Here is a 19,097-nt window from a genome sequence, read left to right as displayed (position 1 = left end):
AGAGAAGCCTGGCAAGCTATATAGTCCATGGGTCTCAAAGGGTTGGACACAACTGAGTGACTTCACTTTGAACTTTAGTGATGTTAAGCACCTTTTCATTTGTTTTATTTGCCATCTGTATATAATTCTGGACCTTTTTTTGCTTCCATATAAGTTTTAGGATTATTTGTTCTAAGATTCTGTGGAATTTTTTCTAAACTTCTGTGGAAAATGTCATGGGTAATTTGATAGGGATTGCATTAAATTTGTATATTGCTTTGGGTAGTATGGCCAATTTAACAATATTAATTCCTCCACTCCAAGAATATAGGATATCCTTTCATTTCTTTGAATCATATTCAGTTTCCTTTATCATTGTTTTCTATTTCTCAGTATATATGTCTTTCACCTCCTTAGCTAGGTTTATTCCTAGGATCTTTTTTTTTGGGGGGGTGTGGTTTGATGTGATTTTTAAATGGGATCATTTTTTTACTTGCTCTTTTTGGTATTTCATAATCAATATAAAGTAACCCAACAGATTTTTGTACTTAATCTTATATCCTGCTACCTTGCTAAATTCATTTATCAGTTCTAGTATTTTTTGTGTAGAGTGTTTAGGGTTTTCTATTAGATTATCATGTCATCTACATATAATGACAATTTTACCTCTTCCTTTCCAATTTGGATACATTTTCTTTCCCTTATTTGATTATTATGGCTATATCTTCCAACACTATGCTGATGAGAAGTGGTGAGTGTGGGCATCCTGTGTATCATTCTAATTTTAGTATATATGCTGCTGAATCAAGTACATCACTCCCTCAATATTCAGTGGGTACTCTCAATTGCCCTCATGCTAGCTCTCTCCCATATGCTTTCTCTGTCTCTTTCTTCCTTTCTCCTTACATTCCCTATTCACCATGTCTTGCTGTGTGTGCTTTGTTTAGTTGTTCAGTAGTGTCTGACCATAGCCCGCCAGGCTTCCCTGTCCATGGTGAAAATCTAGGTAAGAATACTAGAGTGGGTTACCTCCTCCAGGGCATCTTCCCAACACAGGGATTGAACCCAGGTTTTGCACATTGTAGGCAGATTCTTCACCATCTGAGCCACCAGGGAAGCCCATCCATGTCTTGCTTACTTTTAATCCTTTTGATTAGTTTCTCCTAAATGTGGCATTTTAATTGCAGCCCTTTCAGGTCTTACCTTGCCTTGCTCCCCAGCTCCCTGACCCCATAAGGAGAACATGTAAAACCTCTCCTTGTTTTAGCCATTCTCATGAGTACTGGTTGGCTATTTTAGTGTTTCCCTTTTCTCAGGCTAATCTGATTCCTCTTCTCAGATACTTGTTGATGCTATGCAGGGCATGTAGCTTTGATGGTTTGTCCCTTTCTACTCATATTTGGGGTTTGTGAAGATACTGTGTTTATGGATTTTGGTTTTGTTATTCTAATCATTCTGTTTTCATGGGGTGATTTTGAGAGATTTTAAGTTATCTTCCATTACAATTTTTCTAGAATTTCTTTATCCTTACTCTTGAATAGTTTAGCAGGATATAGAAACCTACATTGTTAGTTCTTTTCTCTTAGTACCTTGTGGCTATACTCCATTGTCTCCTGTGCCTGTTCTTAATGATTAAAAAAAAAAAAAACAAACTTCTCATAGTCAAATTGTTTTATCTTTGCCAAATGTAAAGAGGAAATCTTAAAAGCCATCAGGGAGAAAAGTAGCTTACAGAGTACATGTAATTTCACTGGGGTGCATCTTAGTGTGGGGTTAGTTCGTTTATCTTTCTTGGTATGTCATGTGCACTTTCAATCTGACAATATTTTTCCATTCTGGAGAACGACCATATCATTGTGTTACTGATTATCACTTATTACTGAATTAAATTCTGTTACTCTATTTTTCACATACAGGATTTTGTTTTTTCTGGCCATACCATGTAGCATCTTAGTTCCCTGACCAGGGATCAAACCCTCCCCCTCTACATTAAGGGTTCAGAGTCTTAACCACTGGACCACCAGGCAAGTCCCATATATAAGATTTTTAATTAGATTATTTTCTTCAGTCATACTTAATCTGTTTTTGTTTCATAAAGAGTAGTCATTAATATCATAGGCCATTAGATTTTAAGTAAATCCATCTGATTATTAAGTTGTTAATTATCTTTGTAAATTTTATTTTTCATGTGATTGGGAATTTTAATTTTGGAGCTTATGTGAAAGGTTTCCACTCCCCCCCCCCCGCCCCCCGCCCAAATCTTTATAGTCCATTATTCTTCTCTAGTGGCTTTGAAATTGCCTCTGCACTGGCCTTAATGACTTGGTAAAAGTTATCCATGAAACATTCTGGACCTGCTCCTTTTCCTGGGGAAAGGGGGAATATTTATTTGTATAGCTCTTTGATGGAAGACCCCCTGGAGAAGGGAATGGCAACCCACTCCAGTATTCTTGCCTGGAGAATTCCATGGACAGAGGAGCCTGGTGGGCTATAGTCCATGGGGTCACAGAGAGTTGGACACGACTGAGGCAACTGAGCAAGCACTCATGATTAGCTCTTTGATAACAAAATAGTCTTCAAAGTTAGAGGGGTCCCTTATATAGCTCAGCTCATTAAATGGAATTCTGGAAGTCTGCATTTCTTTTTTCTGTACTCAACTTCTTTCTGTTGCACTTATACATGAATGACACATGGAAATATCTGTACTAGTATGAGATTTTTACAGATAGGAAATCATAAAAAATATTCTATGCATCTTTTTTCTAATGAATCAACCAAAGAAACCAGGTAGGAAAAACTGAAAACAAATTTGAAATTTCATAATTATCTAACTGCATTAGGATTATATTCTGATTTTTTCCCCCAGGTTTGGGGTGAGGCCTAGCTTTCAAATATTCTATAAACATTTGCATTTACTTAAAAAAAAAAAAAAAAAAACCTTGTAACCCCTTTCAAACAACTGTTTAATACCACCCTTCAGTTTGGAGACAAAGATACAAAGGGTTTCAACTAGTACTTCCAAATTCCTAGACTGTTTTTTTTAACTGCAATTATTTTCTCTCCTAGAAAAACCATTTGTCTAGTATAGTTTTTATCCTGTCCAACCTAATTAAAAAAAAATTGATTTCTATTTTCCATTTCTCTGTGCTGAAAAATGTCCCTCCCCCTTTACTTTGCAGGAAGTTTGGGGACTGAAAAAATTTTGAATTTTTCCATTGTCATTTTATAAAATTCTATTAATATCTGTACTCACTCATTTGAGACCTTGCCTCCCGTGAAAGTGAAGGATGAGGATGAAGATGAGGATGAATACCCTTTGCTTCATTCTTTAATTCATTTAGTTGGTCATTCAAATTGTAAATGTAGGATAGCAGGCCATCTACATTTATACCTACACAAATCAGTGCCACACAAGGCATGTGCTGCTGTGAGGGGTCAGAAAAGGGACTGGACAGATGTGATAGCATAGATGTCATGGAGTGAATGACACTAGCTAAGCCTTTAAATATAGAGGGAAGAGTACAGGGTGTGTTTTGAAGGTGGACTGGTTAGTGGAGCAGATCTGCAGATCAGTACAGTGGGAAAAGTACCCTGAAACAAATCTTGAATTTTTAAAAGTAGGTAATGAGTTAACACTTGAAGCTTTTCATTTATCATAGATGTATTATTGTATTCCCAATTTAAGTAGGATCAAATTTCTGTCAAAATAGTAAACAAAAACATGATTTGACTTTAGCAAGAATGACTAGTGTCTGCTGAAGCCTGGTTTTTATCATTCTTCTGTATTACTTAGTGCAATGAATTCATCTCAGAGTGCGAATCATACTTCCACATTAATGGATTTCCTTGAGCCACATTTGGTTAGCCTGAAAAATTATCTGTGTGAAGGATGTCATTGAAATGAAAGTGATTTTTTTTTCTAAGACTGGAAATAACTTTATGAATAGTGATAACCCTTATATCAAGGGGGAAGAGCAGAAATAGTGTTTCTACTGTCAGTCATACCTCTGCTCTATGGGCTGACTTACAACTTCAAAACCTAGGAAGTGGTTTTTCCACTCTCCATGGCATTATGGCAAGGTAAAAAGTGGCTACAATTATGCATTTACCTACCTTTCTTGTAACTCCCATCACATAATTAAGCAAAAGGATAAAGTAGTTGCAACCTTTGATTCTAAGAGTGAGTCAGCATCTATCATGTCCAGGGAAGTCTGTTGGGGAGATCAGACTCCTAAGTTAATTCAGACCTTTTGGGAAACTTCATAAACAAAGGTAGCAACTTAGAAAGTTACACAGAACTCTTACACACTATCTAAAAACTAAACTTGACTTCTGCTTTCAGCTGAGATGGAGCAGTAGCAACCAGATGTACCTTTCCCAGCTGAAAGAACTAAAAAGACAAAATAGATGAAAGAATGGTTCTTGAGACACTGGACACCACACAGTGAAGAACAGCAATCCCTGGGAGAGGAGAAACAAGGTAAGCCCTTTGATTATCTCACCTTACCACCTTAAGAGAGTTTCCAGCCTGCAACACAGGGTGAGGAACATAGGTGGAACCCAGCAGATGCCCTGAGCTGAGGGAAAGGGAAGTCTGGGGAAACCAAGGCAGCTAGAATTTGCAGGACAGAGTACCAGAGAAGCGAGCTCTGGAGATCTTCACTGGGTCATTACGCGTGCATGTTAGCAAACTACTTCAGGTTGGGAAAGAACCAGCTCAAAAGAGGGAAGAGCACCTGGTGCACAGACAGGGTGGGGAAAAGTTCATGGAACATTTGAGCAGAGATCTCAGAAGCATCCTTCTTCAGTAATGGGGAATAATTAGCCCTTGATTAGTGTTCTGGTCCTGCCCAACAAAACTTACATGTAAGATTTGAAGGGATCGGATTGGTTTGTTTTTCTGTAATAATTATTTGGCTCTGCCAGGTCTTAGTTGCAGCATGAGGATCATAGATCTTTGTTGCAGCATGTGGGATCTTTGGTTGTGGTGTATAAACCCTTCGTTGCAGCATGTTGGATCTAGCTCTCTGACGGGGGATCCACCCTGGGCCCCCTGCAATGGGAGTTTAGAGTCTTAGACACTGGACCACCGGGAAGTCCCTCAAACTTGTTTTATATACCATAAGTGCATCCCAGAACAAACTGGAAGTTTATAGGAATATAAAAATATCCAGCACCCAACCAGGTAAAATTTACAATAACTGGTATCCAATCAAAGATTACTAGTCTTGTAAAGAGGCAAGAAAACACAATTCATAATAAGGAAAGTAATCAAACCGACTTAGAACTTACACACATCTTAGGATTAGCTGAGGATGACAGTAAAGCAATTATTGTTACTGATATGTTCAGAAGTTGAAGTTTAGATATGAAAGATCAAAAATGAAGCACATTTGTTCCCTGTAGGAGCCACCATAGAGGGGTGGGAAGCGCACAGAGTAAAGAGTACCCTGCCCCCACACCTTGCCAATGAAAAAGTAACCTCACCAGACCAGAGCCTCAGTAAGCTATGAGTTAATTTCAAATGACCTAATACATATATAATTGGAATCCCTGAAGGTGAAGGAGAGAAGGAGGGAAAGAGATGGAAAAAAGATTTGAAAAATGTTTGAAGAATTTCCAATTTTGACAAAAAGTAGTATTTCACAGATGCATGAAGCTCCCACAAATCCCACATAACTAAAACTACACCAAAGCACATCAGGACATGATGTGATGAAACCAGTGGTACAGAGAAAAATCTTCCCACTAGCTGTCTCTTTTACACACAGTAGTGTGTATATGTCAGTGCTACTCTCTCTCACTTCGTCTCACCCTCTTCTTCCCCTCCTGTGTCCACAAGTCCATTCTCAACGTCTGTGTCTATTCCTGCCCTGTAAAGGGTTCATCTAGAGAAAAAAAAAATACATTAAAAATAAGGATGGCAGCAAATTTCCTACTGGCAACAATTCAAATCAGGCAACAGTGGAACACCATCGTTACACTATTTGAAAGAAACAAATAAGTTCAACTGATTACAAATCAGACTTTGAAAACTACTCAAAAATCAAACTTAGAACCATATAACAAAGAAATCAAAGCAGATACTATATAATAATGTCCTATCTACAGGCAGTATACCAAAGCTTCATTTATATGTTGTTATCCTCAAAGAATCCAACCAGTCCATTCTGAAGGAGATCAGCCCTGGGATTTCTTTGGAAGGAATGATGCTAAAGCTGAAACTCCAGTACTTTGGCCACCTCATGCGAAGGGTTGACTCATTGGAAAAGACTCTGATGCTGGGAGGGATTGGGGGCAAGAGGAGAAGGGGACGACAGAGGATGAGATGGCTGGATGGCATCACTGACTCGATGGACGTGAGTCTGAGTGAACTCTGGGAGTTGGTGATGGACAGGGAGGCCTGGTGTGCTGCGATTCATGGGGTCGCAAAGAGTCGGACACGACTGAGCGACTGATCTGATCTGATCTGATCTTCAAAGAAAAGGAAAAATGGCTCACCAGCCATCTACCATAGCCTTTACCAGCCCTCATACCAATATCAGCAATCTTATTTCCAATACCATCACTGTTTCTGACTAAAAATGGAGAAAGTTCACAGAGCCATAGCCTCCTAAAACCTGTGTCCCTGAGGAGTTCATATATGCAGAGGCTATCATAGAAATAGCCTACTCAAGCCTTTTCTCTGTGCTAGTGTAGTTTTTACTCAGTTGTTCCCATGCCTCTTCCTGATGTTTATTTTGCTGGATACTAGAATAATAGTATTTTTTTTAAAGCTCTTCCTGTGTTTTGGGCTGGAAAGATCTTGGTGCTTTCCTTTTTCAGTTTTGTTTCATGTACAATTCATTTACTCTTACAGTCTCGTTTTAGATACTACTGCTCCCAACCTGTGTATTCAAACCACCTCAAAAAAGGCAATGGCAGTGGGCAAGTTGTGACAACCTATTCCTTTGCTTCTAGTCTGTCTCTGTAACCCCAGACATTTAAGCTGTTGACCCACCAGCATGGCGAGGCAGGAATGCCTATTCTGGCAAACAGAAGCCAACTACAAGCCATCCTTTTCTGTGACCACATTAATCACTAGAAGCTGGGCATGGAGAGAATGAAGCACAGACTCAGTACAGTCCTCCTGTACAAACATGGGCAGAAACACCCTGAAGAGTCTCTATGCCCTCTGAGATATGTACAGACAGGGACATATCAGCTGTAAACATTCATCAAGCAAAGGCTTGATGGGATTGCAGTCCCTACACTCTTGAAATAAACCAAGAGTTAAGAGAGCTGTGATTCCAAGGGATCTACAGCAAACAAGTGGAGAGTTAATACTGACAATGATAGGAGCAACAGATACTCAGCACCGAGTATGCACCAGGCAGGGTTTGAAGCATTTTATGGATATTAACTTATCTAATCTTCACAAGAAGCCTGTGAAGCAGGTACCCTTATCCTCATATTAGGGAGTAAGTGATGCTGTCCAGGTCACGGTGGTGAAGCCCGTCAGACTGAGTCCTGCTCTCTCAACCCCTCTCCCCGAACTGTGGAGGGAGGAGGAACACCAGACAGAGACTGAACACATGGTCAGTGCCTTCTCCCCTCACTCATTACTTCACCATCCTGAACACCTGGCATCGATGTCACCCACTTTGCCTTCCTTATAGATCATTTTGAGGAACAAGCAGGAAGTAATTTTGCAAACCTTCACAGTGTATTTTAAGTGCCATGCTAACAGAAGGGGTTACAGAGAGGGTCTAAGAGGCAGTAGTGATGCACCAGGGGGCTGTGCTGGAGGGCAAGGCAGTGTGAGTGTCCTAAGCAGCTTTTAGTGTTAGAGACGGAGAGTGTCTGCCATTCTCATACGCTGGGCTTTGTTGTTTCTTAGCACTCATTTCTCAGGCCAGAGGATATTGCCCCAAGAGTAAAACAGTTTATCTGAAAGCTTTCATTCTTATATTAGTAAGAGATCCCTAAATTCGATTAAACAGCCTCTTTGTTCCATATAGATAAGAAATGAAACAGTCATAAAGGATAAAGAACAACTTTTTTGTATCTGGAATTTAAAAACTCCAGAAGATAGCTTGAGAGGAATCTAGAGTAATTGGCTAAGACATTTAAAAAACATATGCCTCTCTCTGGAAAAAAAAAAAAAGAAGAAGAGAACAAAGAAGGAAGGAAGATACCCACCATCTTTGCTATGAAATAAAGGTAATGGAAAGCTTTGGCTACTTTAATGGCCCTGAGAGCACTAATTTTGCAGTTTTTGCCAGAGCCTCGCTGGTCCGCACCCAGCAGTAATATACAGAGACTGAGCAGGCATGTCTGTCCTGTAATTAAGGCTACAGAGCAGAGCAGCAGGTGCAAACTTCTCATCCTTCAGCTCGACTCTTAAACTGCTTGTGCTCTTGTAACTTAAACTCTAAACTTGTTAAAAGTGAGATTTGTAAGATCATTTGTCTATAACAGGAGCTAGGCACTACAGACATTTCTTTAAAGCAAAATTAGAAACAGCTACCCGACTAACACATATCAGCCATTCTAAGATGTTGCCATTTCACATTTTCCGGGGGAAAAATGTTAATTCCAAGTAGATTAATATCCACATGAGCATGATATTGAAGCCAGATTGGAAGACCTCTTTTCCCTTTTGTGTAAAACTTTTCTAGTAACAGAAGGAGTCCCTCCTTACCCAGCCCTCTCTCAATGTAATTTACGTGCTTAGAGGTTTTTCTGATACAAAGGCCCTAACCATCACCAAGGTTTTGCTTATTTTCTTATTAAAAATTTAAGAATTTGAATTGTAGTCACCTTCCTGCAAAGAGCTGAAGCAGCAAAAACCTCACTGCAAAACTGGTTCCGTTTAAAACATTTCAGTGTGATCATGCCATATCTTAAAATAATTATAGCCTAGGAAGGCAAAGGTAGCTTTGGGTTTGAACAGTTTTTATCATGCTGTATGTACCTTTCTGTGGGGTCAGAAGAAAGATCAGTGACCTAACTGTGTGCCAAGAACACGTACTAAGATGGAAGCCACGTGCCTCTGCAGGAGAAAGTACAGTGCCTGGAGAAAAAGCAGGGTTTCCTTAGGGACAGTGACACTACCTGCTTAGCACAGAGGCTCCAGCTACCAGTGAGGGAACCAGCTTCTAGTGATGCCTGTAAGATGTTGAGTTAATAGGGTCACTGATGCTTCTTGAATGCCTGTGGTAGGAACTAAGAAAAAAGACTTGGTAGACAATGGCTGTCTGAGCCAATAGAAGCAGGTTTCATAGTTCAACTCCTGGTGTAGCAAAAAAACCCTTGTTGGCTGAGGACAGATGGTGCAAAACTTGCAAGAAGACAGCTCTTTTGCAGTGCCATCCAGGCCCACTGCTGGAGTTCCGTAAATTATTTATGGGCTTTGGCTATAAATTAGAGATGGGTGGAAGAGCCTTTGGGTCTGATCTTGGATGTAGTCCTTATTAATGAATTTCACACCTTTTCTGCTGGAAGGGAGGGTTTTTGATAAGAGGATGAAATTTCCTCTTATATATAGGAATTACTAGTGCTATTGCTGTTTTGAAGACTGTTCTTATTTCAAATTCTACTCTAACAGAGTTTAAAAGCCCTTTGCTAGGAAAGGTAAATGTAGTCAGTCATTCATTTAATTCAATTCACTTTTTGTATCCTTGCGTTGTAAACAGTGGATCCAATTCCCATTTCAGAGAAGTTAATCTTACCTCTTTCCTCGCTGTCAGCAAAACTTCCTTGCTTGTTGTCCCAGGTACCTAAAATTTGCATATAAACATGTGAATTAAAAGTATCAATGCTATTAGAACTCTCTGGGGCCAAATATCATCCAAGCTGGCAGGCTTACCCTTCTCAAGGAAATAAGCTAGTCAGTCAGCTCCATCACCAACACTTCCTGCACCTTCATAAGTGCCAGGAGAGACAAGGACACCTAGAAATATCAAAGAGCTGTGTCCCCTGGAGTAAGTGTCCTTGCTCACACAACCTCAGGATCAGCCATCCACCTCTCTCTCACACACACAAAATCTGGTGACAGAGACAAGAACTTTTGCTCATATTTTTTTTAATGTATCACAATGAGCAGGAAACATACTTGATGAAATATTTTCAAAGGAGTATATTCAATTACCATCTACAATCAACTTAACTATGACAACAAAGTTTTTGTGACAAATTTTTTTCAGTTTGAAAGTTCCATGTGGTTCTGTTAGTCTCCATGTATTTTGGTACAGTTCGAGATCAGCATTGTTACAGTAACAAAAAAGCTAACAAGACTACATTATAGAAAAACACCAAGAACATCATTTTTGGTTTCACTTGCTCTATTTTTTTTTTGTTTTTTTTTTTGATTTTTGTTTTTTTGTACATTGCAAAGGCTGCTCATATACCTCTTCACCTCAGGGTCACGTTCATGTATGCTTTCTTTCCTACCCAAACTTGCCCCCCTCCCCCCCGAAGGAAGTAAATAAACAAAAAAACTAGTCAAAGCTTTGTTTCACAGTGGGCAGTATCTCAGCGCCAACAACCAACTCAATTTATGCTATTTAAAATGTTTTAATTTAATTTATTATTTAAAAAAAATATATGTCCATGAACATCAAGTGCACTGGCTTGGGTCACTGCCTCTCTCTCCTGCAACTTCCTGCCATGCCTGATAAACTCAGGTTTAAACACATGCCGTCTGTTTTACTTTATTTTCAATTGTGTAAAACTTTGGCCACATTCATATCTTTAAATAGTTTTTAATTAAAAAAAAAAAACTTCCTAGATTAAACTTTTCCGTGTGTGTGTGTTTCCTTCTTAAGTTTCTTTTTCGAGGATGGAAGAAATAACTCCCATTCTGTGGGCGCATTTGGTGCTGTGACTGAACAGTGCCCAGCACCAACCCACACTGTGGAAAGTCAGAAAAAAACCAACCAACCAAAATATGAAGTGTTAATGGAGGTGAAGAACTAATTTTAAAAGTGAGTTGAGATCTCCTATTCAGCTACCTACAGGAGTAAATTCTCTGAGTGAGACCAGTCTAAACAGTTGAGCATTGTAGTGAATTCATGCTTTGTAAATGATTCTGGTCACAGCCATGGTGGATGTCAGCCCACAAACATCAACTAGCTCATGTCTGACCTCTAAGCTTTACCATCACTGACTGCTTTGCTACTTCTGGGTTAATGCGGAGAATTATTATTTTTTCTTTCTGAATGAACATACACGTGGGTGGTACAGTTGTAGAGAAAAGCATTAAGCATGCAACCCACTCCAGGCTAAAACACTCACATAACCCCTCTGGGGAACACTGGTGGGTGGAAGCAGGCTTAGCCACTCTACCCAACCACCTTGCTGTTGCCAAACACACCCACAAGTCGAGGCATGGCATACCAAAACACTGACAGTCACTCTGCCTCACAGAGGGAGGATGGCATAGTAGCTCAAAAAAAAAAGACAAAAAAAAAAAAAAGCCATTGGGGAGAAGGTGGCAAAATTACAAGGAAATGAACTTAAAGTTGAGGGGGGGGAGGAAAAGGGGTAGAAATTGCACTATTACCAAGCAGTTATCATTTTTAAAAACAAAGTTTTCAGAAAAGACCTAGCAGAATTTGATAGGTAAAGCTAGTATTAAATTGTTAATTGGTATCACATAGAGAACCAAAAACAAAAACAATTTTTTTTTCTATATGATACAGACACAGAGTAACATACAACAGTTAAATGGCAAAAAATATATATATATTTCATAGAGTTACAAACAAGATAAAATAATGGAAAACAAAACTGTACAACTTCAAAATTTAAAAATGTTCATCTCAAACACAGGGAGAAATACAAGAATTCTTGTCAAAAGAAACAGCTTGCTAAAACAGCAAATATTTTGCGTACTTGTTTTTGACACCTTATGCTACAACTGGATACTGGTATGAATAGTTAGATGGTATTCTGTAGTATTTCTACTTAAAAAATTAAAAAAGGAATTTGCACTGTGCATCAATCAGCCTAGTTAGAAATATATACAACAGTTCAGAATCTACTCTTTCATTAAACTAAAAACAAATTCATAAAAATAAAATAGTCCCGGCTAAAAAAGAAAAAGAGAAAAAAAGAAATCCATTTTCAGATCTTGGAATGCTCCAGTCTTTTTGCAAAGTCGATGAGTGGCTTCTGCACTGGGGAAAGAAGCCCAAAAGGTGACCAGATGGAACCTGCATTCACAGTCTTCAAAGTTCCCTTTTGAAACATAAGGAAGAGAATGAAAGGGAGAAGGACTTCAACTTTCGGGGTAAGGGGAGATTCTTTCGGTTGATGTTTGGCTATGAAAGTGAAACAGCAAAGCATCTATTTGTCTCCAAAATCTACGTTATAGCAGCACAAAGTTTTCCTTTCAAAGTTCAGACCGCTTTTTTTTGTAAGATGAGAAAGGGTGTATGTTGCGTTGTGTTGCGTGTTACAGGAATATGGATATTAACATAAACACAAGTGCCTCACACACGGTTCCTTTTTTGCTCTCTGTACGTACAAGTGCTATCTGCTTCTTTGTTGGCTGCGCTCTGGATCACTCACCGCTCAGACTGCCTAACACAAGGACAAAACTTTGAAGTGAAAAATGTGTCTTTTGGTATATGGAATTTCATTAACAGTTGCCTCTCTGCTTGCAGAAGAAGCACATAACAACCTGGGAATCTTTTGTTTTACTCTTTCTTTTATTAAACTAAGTCTTGTTTGTTTAAATCAGAAACAAATTCTCAAGTAACAAGAACCCTTTCCCTTTTTTCTGCCTCAGCAGTGAAAGGGTGTGTCTTTGGATTTTATTTAAAGCATGAAATTTCTTTTTCTGAGAGAGGAAAGAAAACAAAACAAAAACATAGAAACCAAACCCCTAACCAAAAACTTTTTTAGAAAAGAAAAGCACACAGCCCAATTACACAAACCGAAACGAATGCTTTAGTTTAGGAAAAGAATATTTGAAGCATCTACCAAACAAGGAGGGGGAAAATCGGGTGAAAAGAAAAACCAAAAGAAGGATAAATAAAAACTAAATGTACAAGGCTAACAGACGTAGATAACTAGAATTATATGCCTTTAAAAAGTTTCAACTCCCCAACCAAAAATAATCTGTGAGGATCCTAATGACCCCTAGAACCCTTTGAAATTCTTTCTTTAGTTTTATAAAATAATTCTGCAGCTACCTTCTAAGAAATGAAGGCAGCTACCTTAAATGGGAGATTATAGGGTGGGAGGAGGAAAGAGTAAGTGGAATTAAGGGGCAAAGGGGAGAAAAGCTTAGGCGAATCAACGGATTGCAATCTATCTGCTAGGAATGAACAAGACAACATCAAATGAGGAGCTGTCAGCTGGACCATACAAAAAGCTAAATGTACACAAAAGGGTTTTTTTTTTTTTTTCCTTTTAAATCTACCATACTGCTTCAGTTCATTTCCAATGCAACAATCTACTCAACACCGAAAATGGTCATATCTATCATAAATACAGAAAGTCAGTTTTTAAAACTTATTTTTTTTTAAGCTACAAGTCCTCAACACTCTGTGTGGGTTTTTTTTTTTTTTTCTCTGAAAGTGGGAGTGCTTAACTTTTCCCCTTGAAATTGGCTTCAGCAGAAAAGCTATCCTTAAAATCCCCAGAAAGCTAAAGCAGTTCACATTGTTTTTCTCAAATACTTTCTGCCCGTTTTTAAATTAACAAAACAAAAAATCTTTTCTGGAACGAAAATAAAAACAAACCAAAAAAGAAAAAACAAAAAAACAAAAAATAATATATATAAAACAATGATTCTGAAAACAGAACAAAGTGTGAGCGATTGACCTGAGAATAAAAAGACATTACATTTCTTTTTTCTTTTAGCAAGCCATTGGTATCTGAATGCTAAGATAGCAAGAAATTTTTTAAAACTGTAACCAGGTGGACTGCTTTCCCATACAGTGCATGCCGGGCTCCTCTGTGCTATCGACGTGGGGCGTTTATTGGAAAGGGGCAAATATACAAGGGGTTTAAGCTCCAAAGACATAGGGAGGCCCTGTGGACTTCTGTTTCCCAGACCAATAGTACCTTCAAAAGGACACAATGTAACAGGGTTAAGGGTTTTTTTCTTTTTAATATTAAAAGAGAAAAAGAAAAGACAACAATGTAAAATCACCGGCATAGATAGGTATATGGGAAAACAACCCACGCTTTTTCTTTTTTTTCCTTTTTTTTTTTTTTTTTGGTTAGAAGCTTTGGAATTGCAGTTAGTCTATTTTTGAAATTGGTTTGTTATTAATTTTTTTTTATTTAAATTCATTTGTGTGTATTGTTCATCTTCAAAGCTTACAATCTGAAGGTGTCCGTTCCTACACTGGTCAGACCACTGTCCTTGGGGCAGCTGGGGTCTTTGGGACCCTCCACCGGGCTCGCCGGTCCGTCGGACTTTTGGCTGAGATCCGTGTCAGACTCCTCCGAATAGTCGTCTGTTGGCATCGAGGGCTGAACCCCTGAGGTGCTGCATGAACTTGAGGTAACCGTTGAAGATGAGGAGAGAGGAGGAAAAGAAGGGGGCTTCGCGGCCGAAGCCCGGGAGACCACTTGCGGCCAAGACTTCCTGGAGGCGTGGGGGGAAGCGGAGGACGAGGAGGGGGCGGCGGCCGACGGGGGAGGGGGGCTGTCGTTTGAGTGAGCGGCAGACTGCGAGGTAGATGCGGTGCTAGGATCGGGGAAGCAGGCAGAGTGAGGTAATAAACTAGGGTGCTCTTTGGCGTTTCTTGCTGCTCTCGTGATTGTTCTGTGTTTGTGCAAGGCCGACTCGAGATGTTGACTCAGAGCTTCCTCCCCACACAGCGCGCTCTCGCACGCCAGGCAGTGGTACGAGCCGCCACCGCCGCCGCCGCCGCTGCCACCGCCGCCGCCGCCCGTGGGGACGTGAAGCACCATCTCTTGCAGGTTCACCACAGACTGGCCGAAGAAGCAGAGGGACTTCAGGTGGCTCCTCGCCGCCTCCTCGTCACCGAAGCCCGCCTGGCACTTGCGGCAGACCAACTTGTACTGCACCTTTGGAACAATGAAGGGGTCGTAGAGGGAGTCCGCACTTTTGCTTTCTGCTTCTGGCTCTTCGGGGGGTTTCGGCAGGAGGGGGGACACCTCACGGGGTGCGTTTTTCTGCTCTTCTGGTTTGGGGGATTCTTTGGCAGGGTCTTTGTCTGGGGAAGCAGCCCCCGGGGGGACTGGGGTTTGGCTTGCTTTGGGCTGCTGCTGCTGCACTTTTTGCTGCTGCTGCTGTAGTTGCCGTTGCTGCTGCTGCTGGAGGGCCTCCTGCAGACTCTGCTGGTATTGCTGGTACTGCTGCAGCAGGGAGCCCGGGGACAGCCCCATCAGGGCCTGCGATAGCGCAGGGCTGTAGGGGAACAGGCCTTCCATGCCATACATCGGCTGCAGGTACCCGCTCTGCAGGGCGCCGGGGATCTGGGGGGCGTAGTAAGGAGAGAAGCCTGGTACAAAGTAAGGGAGGAACTGGCTCGTGAGCAATGCCGTGGGGTCTGAAGTCAAGGCCGCCTGCAGGGCCTGCAGCTGCGCGGGGTCCACCGCATACTCCATGGCGGGCAGTGGCGCTGAGAGTGTGGCTGCGGCCGCCGTGGGGGCCTCTCCTTTCTCCTTCTTGGGGACAGGCAGGGGTTCCCCTTTCCCTTTGTGTGCCTTCTCCTTCTCCTTGACCTTCTCACCGTCTTTGTCCTTGCGCTGCTGTGGCTGCTGCTGCGGCGGGAGCTGTGGTGCAGGTGGTGGCTGGGCTGCTGGCGGCGGCGGCTGCACCTGTGGCTGCTGCTGCTGGGGTTGGGGGGCTGGCTGAGGGGCCATCGCCATGGTGGCTTGTGCTGGGGTCGGGGAGCTCAGCGATGCTGAGGACGGTTTATTTGGTAATCCAGATGTGGGGAGGCCAGGGGAAGGAACTGTTGTGCTGGGCAGACCCATCAAGTTCGGTTTAGGAGACGTTAAAGCTGAAAGGAATGGAGACAGAAGTCATATGTCAGTCTGGGTGGCGAGGCTGAAGCTTGGGAGGTTTTGCTCAGGAGGTTTCATCTGTGTCACTGGCACAGGGTCTAAGAGCTCAGAGCTTGAACTTAAAGGATCCTCTCTGTTGATTTAACGTTTTCAGCAGAGCTTTCTTACCAGGCCCCGGGTTGGCCAACTTGTATTTTAAACCAGACCCCACCCTGGGTCAGCTCCCATACTGTCCCTATCAGCTAAACAACTCCTAACACCTTCCTGCCCCTTGTGCCATACCCAACCCACTGGGTCATATTTTCTTTGCCACGCTCCCAGCTACCATTCGCTCTGTTGTTTAGTTGCTAAGTTGTGTCTGATTCTTTGCAACCCCATGGACTGTAGCCCACCAAGTTCCTTTGTTCATGGGATTTCCCAGGCCAGAATACTGGAGTGGGTTGCCATTTCCTTATCCAGGGGATCTTCCAGACCCAGAGATCGAACCTGCGTCTCCTACATTGGCAGGCAGATTCTTTATGACTGAGCCACCAGGGAAGCCTTTCCATTCACTCTACCCAAGGCAATTAGTCTGGAGGCCCTCAGACTAGCTGTTGCCAGCTGGGACCCATTTGAACCAATGACATTCAACAAAATCCCTGTAGAAGTGATACAGTGTGTACAGTATGGAGAAGAGAACAAAAGCAAGGAACCCAGTTAGGCACCAAGACCACATGAATAAACACAACAGGCTCTACACGTGTGCCTCTGTGACCTCCACTGCTGCCACTGAATGGACATGTTAGGAGGCAGAGAGAGGAGGAGGGAGGGGAAGAAATGAAAACCATCCATCCATTCAAGGTAAACAGAGCCACTGCTTTGACTCAGCTGGCCTGCTTTAACAAATCTGTTGAAAAATATGACCATCTAGGAGTAGGACTCTGGAGTCCAATGGAAAAATGAGCCTTTTCTTCTCCTGCCCCTACCTGGTTGACAGGAAGGTTTGGAAACCAGACATAGAATGAGGGAAAAGCAATGTCAGAAATGGAACAGCCCAAAGTGCTGGCACCAGCAGTTCCTGACACATCACAACCTAGGCTCCACTGCTTATGGGTGGCAGGCCATGGCACTAGGCCCATGTAGGGTAGAGCTGCATTCTCAGTCACACTCAGGCCTAATCTACCACACCTGCAAAGCGTTCATCGGGCCCAGAGATTGCCATCCTCCCTGACCCTTAGTCATCTCCTGGTTTGACTCTTCTGTTCCAGGGTGATGGAAGGCTGCTGCTGGTTCATGTAGACTAGAGAAGTGCTGGAGGACAGCACTGACCACATCCCAGACACTAGGCAGCAGGCATCCCTTCTCTTCATCTGGACCACCTTCAGCAAGAAAGTTGGGGCGGGGGTTCCAAAGAAGTCACTGTTTTCATGAAAGTAAACATTCCCGAAGGCCAGACCCAGGTGAAGACAATGTTGATTTCTGGCTCCAGTGGTATACAGTTCCCTGGGCTATCACACTGCATTAAAAACCCTCAAATTTCAGGTGAGGAGAACAAGGTTGCCTCCAGTTACCACGCAGAAAAAACATGCATTAACTTCAGGATAGCGAGGAGGATGCTTCCCTCAGCATCACATGACATCATTAACTGACACTTCTAAAATTACAGAAAGGGACAGCTGAGATTAAGTCATCCAGTTTCCTGAATGCAGTTAAGGGACCAAAATCAGAGGAGAAGATGTGTCTCACTAGAAAAACCCAGTAAAGGTTAGTTAATTAAGGTAGCACAAATAAGGCAGGGACAGACCAGATAATGAATTCTACACTTGGGACATGGCTCTGTCTACTTCGAGGCAACACGCTTGCTCTAGGTTTTAGGTTGGAGCTGCAGCCAGAGCCAGGTGCTCAGCACGGCAGAGAAGAAATGCCTCCTGATGGCCCCGTCCCTATGGCATCAGGCTCCCAGAGAAGAAGTGATAGGACAAAAGAGAGTCAATTTTAAGGAACATGTACTGAACCTCTGCTATTTACCAGGCTCTGCACTAGGCATGTTCACTCAGTAAAGTAGCTCAGCACATTCTCAAAATAATCCTGTGGCTTTTCTCATCTGTAAGGTCAGAACCAAACAAGCCACTTCACCCCCCTGAGGCTGAGTCACGCACTCCTGGAGTGGCTGAGTCCACTCCTGACTCGGTGTGGACACATCTGCCATGTGATGCTTGGGTGTGGGGAGGAAATGGAAGGTCATGGAAGGAGCTTACCATTGGGCCTGACATACTCCTTTCTTTCCTAATTCCAGATGCAGTACTCCTGGGAGCTGTGGTTCAGTCGGTGGTGGTAACTGGGGCATGCCTGGCTGCCTTGAATGATTAAGAGCATATCTTCCTACCTGGAGTCCACTGTAAGTGATCAGAACCTGAGGAGCACTAAGCATATACCCGTTGACTGACTGGCTCCTACTGGGTGCTGTGGAAGGAGTACAGTACATAGCACTGGGAGCCTGGAGGCCTGGGCGGGAGCTCTGGCTCCTGCCCTAGCTTGCTGAATGGTCTTGACCTCTCTGGGCCTCAGTTTTCTCATCTGTAAAACAAGGGGAACAGATCAGACATTCTAATTCTTTCTCATTACTATGAAATGTTGGGCCTTCCCAAGCCCCTCTGCCAAGGTCCCAGGCTGCGGGAGTAGTTCAGTACTCAGCCACTTCCCATCGCCTGTTTCCTGCCGACTCTATCTAGCTGACTCTTATCATCCTGTGACACTACTTGTCAACACAGGTAAGCAGCAACTTCTACATCTGAATGCTTTCTTCTCTTAGGATAAGAAAGTGGGATCAGGAATGAGATAGCTTCATGTCCTGTAAAACCACTGCCAAAATTATAAACTTGGATTTAATTCAACCAGAAAGCAGGGCCGCTCTGGGAAGCAGCTGAACCACTAGAGCCCCTGGGAACTGGGACATTCTGAAGGAGGCACACTGAGGGTCTCTGCTTTGGTGAATGTGCACTGGTCAATACAGGCTGTGGGGGACTTACTAACTCATGCTAAGCCTCACAGGATCCTAGAGGTGAGGGTCCTGTTTAGGAAAGACAGCTGGATCCAGAGAAGACAGGTGAGGAATGAGGAGGAGGAGGAATAAGAGAGGCACACAGGAAGAACTGTGGAAC

At 42.3% G+C, this 19,097-nt stretch overlaps 1 protein-coding gene and 1 long non-coding RNA gene across 6 annotated transcripts in view; one reads left to right on the top strand and one right to left on the bottom strand.

Annotated features, from left to right (window-relative positions):
- The window catches only part of LOC133230381 (uncharacterized), a 167,672-nt gene that overhangs the window by 146,022 nt on the left and 2,553 nt on the right, over window positions 1-19,097 (top strand). Inside the window, exons 3-4 of the long non-coding RNA XR_009730837.1 lie at window positions 4,322-4,459; window positions 18,233-18,334. This is a non-coding gene — a long non-coding RNA (uncharacterized LOC133230381). The remainder of the gene's footprint in view (window positions 1-4,321; window positions 4,460-18,232; window positions 18,335-19,097) is intronic.
- Window positions 13,519-19,097, bottom strand: part of ZFHX3 (zinc finger homeobox 3) — a 251,101-nt gene continuing 245,522 nt past the window's right edge. For 4 of the 5 annotated variants that reach the window (XM_061387768.1, XM_061387771.1, XM_061387769.1 and 1 more), the window contains one exon: window positions 13,519-15,953. In XM_061387768.1, the coding sequence (XP_061243752.1) occupies window positions 14,296-15,953 (1,658 nt within the window). In that variant the 3' untranslated portion in view covers window positions 13,519-14,295. Of the gene's footprint in view, window positions 15,954-18,332; window positions 18,514-19,097 lie in introns of those variants that run through there. The other variant, XM_061387770.1, reaches the window with a different exon arrangement.

The sequence above is a fragment of the Bos javanicus genome, chromosome 18 (assembly GCF_032452875.1).
Source record: "Bos javanicus breed banteng chromosome 18, ARS-OSU_banteng_1.0, whole genome shotgun sequence".
Classification (NCBI taxonomy): domain Eukaryota; kingdom Metazoa; phylum Chordata; class Mammalia; order Artiodactyla; family Bovidae; genus Bos; species Bos javanicus.
Note: the sequence above shows the minus strand (reverse complement) of the source record. Positions and strands in the feature narration are given on the sequence as shown.